Source organism: Lytechinus pictus, chromosome 9, assembly GCF_037042905.1.
Source record: "Lytechinus pictus isolate F3 Inbred chromosome 9, Lp3.0, whole genome shotgun sequence".
Lineage (NCBI taxonomy): Eukaryota > Metazoa > Echinodermata > Echinoidea > Temnopleuroida > Toxopneustidae > Lytechinus > Lytechinus pictus.
Window position 1 is genome coordinate 27,403,013 of NC_087253.1, and position 11,280 is coordinate 27,414,292.

The window sequence follows — 11,280 nt, forward strand, 5'->3', positions numbered from 1 at the left end:
GATCGTGCACATAGAAACTCTAACATTAATTTAGCCTTATAAAGACGAGATAACAAATTATGTTCCTCCTTCTTCTCCCTAACGCACCTGATTAGGGCATTCTCACAATCACTTCACAGCCGCTTTCTATAACACAGATAATCTTTTGACCATAGCTCTTCATAACAAAACAGCCTTTGTCGAAAATTGGTGAATCAAATCAACAGTGTCGTCCTGGACTCTGACTAGGCAAACGACACATTAGTTATATTTCATCCGATCCGAGTCTTAAGACGATGTAGGCCTACTATCACGGTTCACCATCTTTCGACAATGACCTCTAGTCTGTTCATTGTAATTGACAGGCATTTTCAATAGATTATCAACGTTCCAGAAAGCGTTTCCTCCTTTCCATATTTATCTATTGAAAAATCTCCATCCTTCTTTCATTCATTCCTTTCTTCCTCCCTTTATTGCTTTATATATGCCTTTCTTTCCTTCAATCTTTCTCCCTTTATGTTCTATTCTTTTTTTCTGAACAAGTCAATACTATACAGTGATATACAGTTTACTATTTTCTAAACTTTTATTGATTAATCAACTATATACGAAGAATTTTTCTTGTCGTCATCAAAGTATTTTGTTTCATTAAATCGCTAAAAGAAAAAAAAACAATAACAGTAATAATATCAGCCAAATTACAGCAAATATGAATTATGATATTCTGTTATTATTATATTACTACTCTTTTACAGATTTTGAAATTGCATTTCCTTTATTCACTTTCTAACGTTTACATTATAATGTTTGGTTTCGTACATTTTAAGATAATTTCTAAAAGTTATTATGTATACTATGATCAAATTGATGATCAAATCTTTTATAGTTCCTGAAAATAAAGAGCATAATTCATTTTACATCTTAATAAACTCATTCTACTTGTAAACTCGACATGTCGTATTGTAGAGCTGAATGGTGTGAACTTGGTTCTTAAATACTTACATGTTATTATATTTATACATTAGCACATCACTGTTCTCGATCATATTTGTGCAAACATAAACAATTGCATTCATAGTGATCATACTTTCCTTCTCAATTGTATAATTAATTAATGACGTTTTCTCTTCATTCTGGATATACTGCATGATTATTGATGAAAGAGAATTTCTGCTAATTTAAATTATGTATACCTGTAGAAAATACAAGTACTTATGATATTAAAGTTTCATTTTTTTCCACGGTAATAGCAAGTCTTATCTGACGTGATCTTCTATCGAATTGAATTTTTTTTAAAAGGCAAAATCCGAAGCAGAAATTTGAAATTATATTATTGAATAATTTTCCAAACTTAGATAGAATGTAACAATTTGATTGGGTTATACACGTATTGTTCTTTCCTCAAGATTTTCACGACCAAGGGGAAAAGAAGAAAAGTAAATGAAACTAAAAGGCTGAACATATCATTGTCTGAATATTATGTCGAGATCTAACAGAAAATTAGATGTTTGCACTACTTTTCGCTCCCAGCTTTTCAGGAATTTAGCCCCCTCAAAAATTTACTTTTCGCTCCATTTGATTTCGTTTATTTTCACAAAGTTATAATATATAGAAAACAATATATAAATATAGATTTAATATAGTGATTGACCAATGAAAAGTTCGTCAGACTTCTATGGATGGCAGATATCTACATCCATTGACTCATTAAAACTGCGATTTTACTATACATTTCGTGCCATTGCCTGAAATACAATAAGCTATTCTCCGTAAAGCTACTCTATTTCACAATCGAGTTATTCCTTGTAATTGCATTTTCAAATTCAATTTCTTCGAATATATCAAAGTAGTGTACTTCCCATCGGTTCTATATCAAATACAGGTAAAAAAAAAATATACAGTATATTAAAGCATGCTCTAGAACGGAGAACGTTGTTTTTTTACCATAAAGATCATGATCTCACTTCCTATCTACCTGATCAATGCATGAAAATATATATTACAAGTAAATACATACATAGTATAGCATACCATCTTTAAAATGAATGGTAAATATTACACTTCCACCATGGTTATTACTCCGTAGTTAAATTAAATAAATGTTTATGAATAGAGAATCATTTGATTTCTTATAATATATCTAATAACATTATGTCTAAAATACAAGAACTAGACATTTCCCCACTTAGGATAAACATAATGAAGATGATGCTTGATAATAGCAAAGCTCAAAATAAAAATTAAATCCTTGACGTTGCTTTTCATGCATTTTCGTGCTATTTTCTTAAATGCCGGCAATATTTGTTTGTTTTGTTTCACATTCAAGTTATCATATATAATTGCATTTTGAAATTGAAATACTTCGAAGAGCGTAGATCAGACCGTTTCCATGAAGATAATATATACATATTTACACAGTGTAATCATGTCTAGATAGAATAATAGCATAGAATAACGACATATTCTAATTTATGCATAAAATCATAAACAGTATAGCATACACTCATTAATATCAATGGTAAATATCACATTGCCACGATAGTCATTGCTAGACAATTATTATATACATGCATATGACATGTATGAAGAGAGAAACATTTGGTTTCCCATAAAATATGTGTTTCAAGTTGTGGTTGGGTTGTTAAGTGGTTTGACTTGACTCTAACATCAGAGAGTAGTTTCTTACAGGAAGAAAGGGGTACTTTATTACTTAGCAAGAGTGCGCCCTCTAACTGAATAAACATTATAGGTTATCAGTTGAACAAATCACATAAACAGGATACTGTTACAATATGTATATTTAACATTATGTCTTATATTTAAGCACGAGAAATTCCCTCACATAGGATACACATGATAAAGATGATGCTGGATAAGTGCAAAGCTGAATATAAAATTGAGATCCATTGACTATATGCTGTTGTATGCATTTTTCGTGATATTTTCTTGAATGAAATAAGTTCTTTTTAAGTGTTTCACACTCCGAAAAATATCGAAGAGTGATGATCAGACCATCTCCATGAAGATAATATCTATATATTCACAATTTATAATAATGTCTAGATTCACAGCATAGAATCACGCTATCTTCCAATTTATGAAAACATACAAGTATAGTCTAAAATTTCCCCCACACAGAGGATAAACATGATAAATATGATGGTTGGTACATGCAAAATTGAAAACAAAAAGTTGTAAGCAGCGAAATGCTTTTTATGGGTGAGAAACGAGAAAGAAATGATCCAACAATTGTTTTATGTATTTCTACATTATTGCAGCTTACTTTAGCAGAAAATGGCAACTCAGTGGGTATCACCCCCCCCCCCCCATCTTCTGCGATAATAATTATGATATCATGTCATCAATTATTTTAAGCGGAATATATAGAGTCTTACCAGAGTGCAGAAGGCGATCTCTCCTGATCGGTACTGCTGGAGGTAACACCATATCCAAGTCTTCTCAGTCTTGTAACCATTAACAAGGTTTCGGATGTGCCTTAGTTCATTTGTATACTCGTTAATGCTCACCAAACCTTCACCAGGCTTCACCTTGGCTATCAGGATTGTATTCCATTGAGATACAGCAGCGAAAAGGAGACTACCCGGTTTCTTTAAGTTATGTTGCACAGCACCTTGTTTGTCTATCAATCTGATAGCATCAAATGATGAAGTGATCAGAGAACCATGGAAACTAGTGATTTGATGTGGTACATACCCGTTGCATGGTATCTCCCTGACTGCTTGCCCACCTGATGCTGGAAATACCAGGATCTTGCTGGCATTCATGTAGCCCACATAGATCAGATCATCACCATCAACAGTGAGATCACAAAACACACCTTCATCTCGACTTAGAGTCTTAAACATTACATTCAATCGTATGTACTCTGGTGTGTATAGTGTGATGTTGTTTGAATTATCTATCACAACACATCGACCATCAGAGAGAAACCCTACACACTCAATGTTAACATCCTTCAGAACTGTCTGCTGAAGCTGACCATCAGGAGAGAAGATGGAGATGCCACCTGTACTATATCCTAATGCCATCCTACCGTCTGGTGTACTAACCATGGCATTCATGCTACTCTCAGCTGGCAAAGCAACGTTCTTTACATTAACAATCCGATTAGTGTACAAAGAAACGTCCTTTAAATCAAAGGTTTTATTAGTGGGTAAGGCGACGTTCTTTTCAACTACATGCACAATCTTTCCAAGGCCTAGCTCATCAACTCCAGCATTTCTCTCGAAATTGACAGTTTTCCCCTTTATGCCAGATTTCTTCGGCTGCTCGTAGTCAGGATCCTCTTGATCACAGACCTCTCGTAACTCTTCACACAGAGTGTCCTGTGAAGCCAAAGTATCCATATCTAATGGAATCTTTGTTTTGTTAATCACCATTTCAGCCATGGTCGCCAACCGATTGATGTGCTTCTGAGCCGTGGTCTTCATGCTTTCCAGTTCTTTCTTTACTCCTTCAGTCGTTTCCTTGACTTCTCTTAGTAAGCTTTCTCTCTTCTCTGACAACTGCCGGACTACATCATCATATGCTTTGTTGATGTCACTTGTGCACTGTTTCTTGGCATTGTCAACACTCTTGGTCTGTTCATCTATGAAATCAATGTACTTCTGAAAGCATGACTGTTGCTTGTCAACCTTTGATTTCAGGTCTCCGATGATCTTCACGTGTTTGTCCTCATAAGCAGCTCCCTCAACGACCTGGTGTCCCTCGTCTTTATGTTCCATCACACCACATCTGAAGCATGTGAATCTCCTGCAGGTGGAACAGAAGTAATCCTCGTCTTCTTTCGGGTGTTTCCTGCATTTCCGGTATCTACGTACATACACCTTCCCTGATGAGATCTCACTCATGGCAATGACTTCATGATCGATAAAGTCTTCCCACTGAGAGTGCTTATTAAGACAAGAGGTGCAAAGATACTTGCCACAGTCTTGGCAGTAGACAGCAGCATGGGGCTTGTCATTTGATTTACAATTCGTGCAAATCTGAGGATGGCCCTCCATATCCTCTATCAGACTCTTCAAAGCAAGATTTACCTGTAGTTTGCCGACATCTTCGTTTGGGACCTGGGTCACAGCTCTGCAGACAGGGCATCGGATCTGACAGTTACCTTGGCACTCTAAGAGGTTGTCCAGGCAAGTCTTGCAGAAAGTGTGAGAACAAGACAGGATCTTGGGATCGGTGAATGTAGAAAGACATACTGGACACTCTGTACTCTGGGAGATGACAGTCTTTAATGCTTCAGCCATGGTTGGGTTTATAGAAGACTGAAAAATAATTATTACAAAACACAATGAAGAATAATAAACACGTAAGGACCATAGAATCTGCCATTTGACTTACATCACTGAGTCATAAAAGGATCACGTTGGGTTTTAGAATAGGGAAAGGAAGGGGAGGAGGAAGGGGAAATTGGGAATGATAAAATGAGGGGGGAGAGGAGAAAGGAGAATGGGAAGAGGAGCTTGGTACGATGAGAATAAATTGGGATGGTGAAAGGAAAGGAGTGAAAAGAAAAGAAGAGTATTAGGAATTATATTGCTTTAAAAAGAGTATTATTTTTATAAGTTTATTTCCAATTAGCTTAATGCCATTTCGTCCAATTACCAAACTCCTTTACTATCATTTGGTCTAACATAAGCTAATCCACTATCCACATGGTCTAATTGCAATTTCTTTCACTCACCAGTTTATATGATAACCAGTTGTGCTAATAGCAATTAAATCCAAAATTGGACAAAATAAATAGAAATGAAATGGATATTTATTTAGACCAACTGGTTTTGAGACGAAATGGTAATAGACGAACTGGTGATTAGACGAAGTGATGATTGGACCAAATGGTTTTTAGACGAAATGTTTTTTTTTCTGAAGTTTTTATTGGGTTTTCATATTTTTTTTATAACAAATCACATATAATTAATACGAGTAATTTAAAATATAACAGAATAAACAAATAAGAATAGAAAAACAGGCAGCATACACAATTATTAGTTTACATTAGAAGAAGTACAGCTTATCAACAGATAATACTTGATAAACATGTAGTAAAAACAGTCACTTTGTCTCTTCTAAGTATTCATCATCCCCTATAGTATAGTAAAGTCAAGAACAGAGGAATACAATCATTTGATTCACCTATTATTAAAGATTAACGAATTCCATCCTAAAAAGGCATATTAAGTTTTCTTCAGTAACAAAAATTGATGTTGATGGACGGAATGACATTAGACTAAACTGAGGTAGACCATGTGGTGAGTGGAAGAATTGGCACTAGACGAATAGGCAATTTACCTTTTCATTTTCCACATTACTTCCGGGTTGGAAAATAAGTCTGATCACCCCTAAAACAACGATATTTATATATATGATTTAATTGTTTCGATCCTGTCTGTTCAAAGATGGTGATGTTACAATATCTCACTGGTAACAATCGCTTATTATTAAAGAAAAATGGCAATCCAATAATATTAAAGATACAATCATTAAACAAGCCATATCAATCAGAGTATGATTTCAAATTCGACACGTTTCTGATACATATCATGGCATTTGAATGTGTAAAATATAGACAAAATATCATTTGAAAATACATGAATTATTCAATATACTTACGTCAAACTGCTTATATCCATTATAAACGATATGTTTCTCAGTTTGATCAAAGCAATAATATTATACGGGGTCTAATAGCAGCAGTATTAGATATTTAGGCTACATAGATTCACAATGGTAGTGCGTACTGAATCGTGTACAAATTTACAGTTGTTTACGAATTCTAGTTCAATATCAAACTATTTTTAGTGATTGGGAATTCCCAGTAACCTTTGACATGTTTCAAATGTGCATTCATGTACTTCAATTCAGCGTAACGGTTGATTCACGGGTTTTCTTTTTACCTGATTGCATGGGCGGAAATCTGTCCCGAAAGGTAGGGGGAACCACAGGGGCGGATCCAGCCTTCGCCAATAGGGGGGGGGGCGATTTGTTTTCTGCCATATGTTAATTCCCGATCGGCCGCTCGAAGATGATTTTTGTTTGTTTCATTGAAGGGGTAGTCATAATGGTCACTTCTTAGCATATTCTTATAAATCAACATAAATATATAATATCATAATCCTTATTTATATAATGCGAGCGCGAAGCGAGCTAAGTTTCATAGAAATTTATGTTTTTCCTAAAATTTTGAACATTCTGGGAAATGATTGCTATCCTGAAAAAGATGTTTATGTAAATGAATATTTACTACAAACGTGAAGCGCGAGCAGAAATGAACTGATGGAAAAGGTACCTGTTAAAGACTGCTTGCAGTTAGCCATGAAGACGTTACATATTTTATAAATCAAATAATGCGAGCGCGAAGCGCGAGCTGAAATTTTTTTCCTATGGAATGAAAATTCTAAGCACTTTTTGTAATTTAAACAGATAGGTATAACATAGACCTAATAGGTCTATGGGTATAATAAGTAAACATTTGATGCGAGCACGAAGCGCGAGCGAAAAAAAATCGAGATTCAGACCTAAAAACGGCACACTCTATTCATGTTTTGTAAATCATGAAAAGAATGAGTAATAGGGGATTTTCCTACATTAATAATGCGAGCACAAAACGCGAGCAGAAAATTTTTGAATTGTGATCTGAAACTGGATAATTATTTAAATAGAGAACAAGTTGAGTATCTGAATAAACATGCGCGCGCGTATTTCATATTTAGACCTAGAATCTAGGCATTCTAAATACATTTTTTATCATCAAAATCAAAGCAAGCGCGAGACGCGAGCTATTTGATTTTCCGTTCTAAAAAATAGTCTATTGGCAGCTCTTTATTTTAAGCATTTTGTAGGAAAATTGTGAGGTGGATATGGATCGCACTTAATAAAGAGCTGATATTTTCATTATGATTACGTTGAGTTTTAACGTAGGACCGGGACATCCTTAGGACATGCATATGAAAATGATGACTATCTTTATATTCCTCTTGCTAAGTGCGAGATGAAACAAAAGGGAAAATTTAGTTGATATCTTATTCGTTAATGCCTATGATGATGGCGCTCAATCTGATGATATTATGGCCTGAAAACTAAGCATTTCAAGCACTTTGTAATTATAAATAGGATATATCAGTTAATATAATTTAACCATTAATGCGAGCGCAAATTGCAAGCCCATTTTTTTTGATAAACTGTCATGAAAAGGGTATTTTAAGGTATGATCCCTCGAAACAAACCTTGTATTTCCATAATTCCCTTAAATAAACGTGTTTTCACCGGTTTCCAACAGAAGCTAACGCACGGTAACAAAAAGACTTAATGCATGGCTGATCGTCAACAACACGGAGTGTCGAGTGAGTTTGATTAAAGCTAGCCTGTAAAACCTCTTCATTTTATGAAATTATTGAAATTCAAGCCTTATTTCAAATAACCAGAACTTTCTTATTTCTTGACCATTTTCTGTAATTCAGGTATCAAATTAAAGAGCAGATGTTAAACTTCCAAAAGAACGACACGATACTAAATTGAAGACAAAATAAAGAATAGAACATAACATTTTAATAAACGGAACATGTTTCGAGGTGTCGCACCTCATCATCAGCCTGAAAATTACAGAGTCATCGGTATTTATACAGTTAGGATGTCAAGTAAAATTCGAATCTTGTGTAACTACATTCTTGAAATTTTACTTGACATCCTAACTGTATAAATACCAATGACTCTGTTTGTAATTTTCAGGCTGATGATGAGGTGCGACACCTCGAAACTATGTCTAAGCCTCCACGTTCGAACAAATATAGTGGAGTGCCTGGCTCTTCTACTTTCAAGTATAAACTGCCGAAATGGGCTACAAATAACAGTGTTAAATTTGCCTTGGATCTTATCCTTAAGGTACACCATACAGTTCCTGATGGACTTTCTTCTACAGATTTCTATCTGGGAGAGTTGACTCAGATTTATCCTGATCTCAATCCTGAAATTTGCCGACATTTTGTTTTGATTAATGAACTCAATGAACATGAAGATGCCGACTCCATTGAAGCTGAACCCGAAACTATTGGGCATGAATCATTGCTTAGTAACAGTGTACATTCTTCTGTTAACGATGATGAGAAACTATGCCGACTATGTAATATGAAATGCAATGAAAGTGGAATCTGCATGAAATGTAAATGTCTCAACCAAAGAGTCGATAAACTCTGTTTGGAGATGAGGCAAGTCAAGCATATCATTGAAGCAATGCTTGACAAACCTTCTTCAGATAGCAGACCGCCGAATCCCCCTCCAAACTCATCTACCAAGTCACCATCTCGTCAAGTACCTCCAAATCTACAACCTTCAATGTCAGCCTTTCCTCCTCTACGTAATCAGCCTCCACCCCCTGGTACCTCTCAGAACTCGCCGCGCTACCCAACCAACTTTTCTCAACAACCACCCCATCAAATACCTTCTTCAGCTAGTAGTACACCATCCAACAGGTCATCAGCACCACTTCATCAGCTACCGCAACAACGCCGACAGTTTCCATACCAACAGACGCCGCGCCCACCGTATAATCCATCACGTGACCGAACACACCCACAGCCGAGCCCCCAGCCACTCCCTTTTAGATTACAATACGCGACGCCAATGAATCGTTCACAACACACACGCTATGGTCGACCATCCTACGCATCAGTGACTCGCTCTTCATCCCAATATTACATGCAAGGATGTGAATACTGCGGCGAACCCAATCACCGCGCATTGCAATGTAGACACGGCGCTCCAGTTCAGTGCCGTCAATGTTTACAGCCTGGTCACAAGCATAAAATCTGCCCATATAACATGTACTAAGATAGTGGCCAAGAAGAGAGTGCCTCCAAGGTTACATTAAATGTACACAACGAGTTAAATGATAATAACAACAAAACTAATTCTGTTCATGACTTAGACGATAATAACGCTACCAATAATTTGAAGATTACGTCTGTTACCGCTTCAGATAGACCTACTGTCTCCCGGGATTACCTTATTGATAAATGTTCAAAATCTTTCAATCTTGTGGATGGCAAAGTTCCCAAATTACCGAAAGGAAATGTGTTTTTGCATGTTAATATCAGGGGTCTTGTCAATAAAATCGAGTCACTTCGTTATATTTTGTCAAACAATTCCATTGATGTTCTCTGTGTTAATGAAACCTTTTGTGATAATTCAATATCTGATGAAGAGATTTCTCTTGATGGTTTGAGGGTTGAACGTAAGGATAGAACACGTCACGGTGGAGGAGTAGCTGTTTATGTATCTGATAAGATTTTTAGTACCAGAAGGTACGACCTTGAAAACCAAGGTTTAGAAATGATATGTCTTCAAATCACTTTACCTTTTCAGAAAAGTATCTTAGTCATTAGTATATATAGACCCCCGTCAAGCGACGTTTCTTTTTTTGAAAGCTTTGAACAAAGTTTGGAATCAATTTGCTCGTACAATACTTCAATTGACGAGGTACTCATTTTAGGAGATCTAAATTGTGATTACAGTCAATTGAAGGATTTGTACCTGTATCATAAATTAGAATATTTGATGAGCTCGTACAGTTTCGTTCAGTTAATTGACACCTTTACACGTGTCACAAGTAATTCATCTACAATCATTGATCTCGCTTTTACAACTCGTTCTTCAAGAATAATCAAGCATGGTTGCATTTTCACTTCTGTTAGTGATCATTATATGATTTATTTGATACGTAAATTACATTCTAATACCAGTATTTCTGTTCCTAAAACGATAACTTACCGTCCAAAAGATTTTGACGAAGATCTATTATTTAATCTTCTTGATTCAGCGCAATGGTCTAAATTAAAGGATATTTGTGATGTAAATGAATTTTGGAGAACATGGAAAACAATTTTTATTCATATTTTGGACAAAGTTGCTCCTAAGAAGTCGGTAAGAGTTCAAAATCGGTCACTCCCATGGATTTCTGCTGACATCTGAAAAATGATAAGGCAACGTGACAATGTTCATTGTAAATTTTTGAAAATAAAAAATAAGATTACATCACAAAATGATTTTTCGAAAAATATTTTGTGTAAGGATTTATGGAATACTTACAAAAGGCTCAGAAACAAGGTCAATATTTCTCTTTTTGAAAGTAAAAAAGAATATTTAAAAAATGAAATAAAGAATAATGTTAATGATATGCATAAAATGTGGAAATGTCTTAAACCTTTATTGCCTACTAAACGTTCGTCCGTTCCATCTATTATATATGACAATGAAATGGTTTTTTATTCAGATAATGATATT

At 35.3% G+C, this 11,280-nt stretch overlaps 1 protein-coding gene across 1 annotated transcript; it reads right to left on the reverse strand.

The window, feature by feature from the left end:
- Positions 1 to 731: 731 nt before the first annotated feature.
- Positions 732 to 6,780, reverse strand: LOC129268053 (tripartite motif-containing protein 5-like). Its single transcript, XM_064105012.1, has 2 exons — positions 6,616 to 6,780; positions 732 to 5,267 (listed from the first exon to the last, which is right to left on the reverse strand). Exon 2 carries the CDS (start codon positions 5,247 to 5,249, stop codon positions 3,345 to 3,347), a length of 1,905 nt encoding a protein of 634 aa, XP_063961082.1. The 5' UTR covers positions 5,250 to 5,267; positions 6,616 to 6,780; the 3' UTR covers positions 732 to 3,344.
- Between the last annotated feature and the right edge of the window lie 4,500 nt (positions 6,781 to 11,280).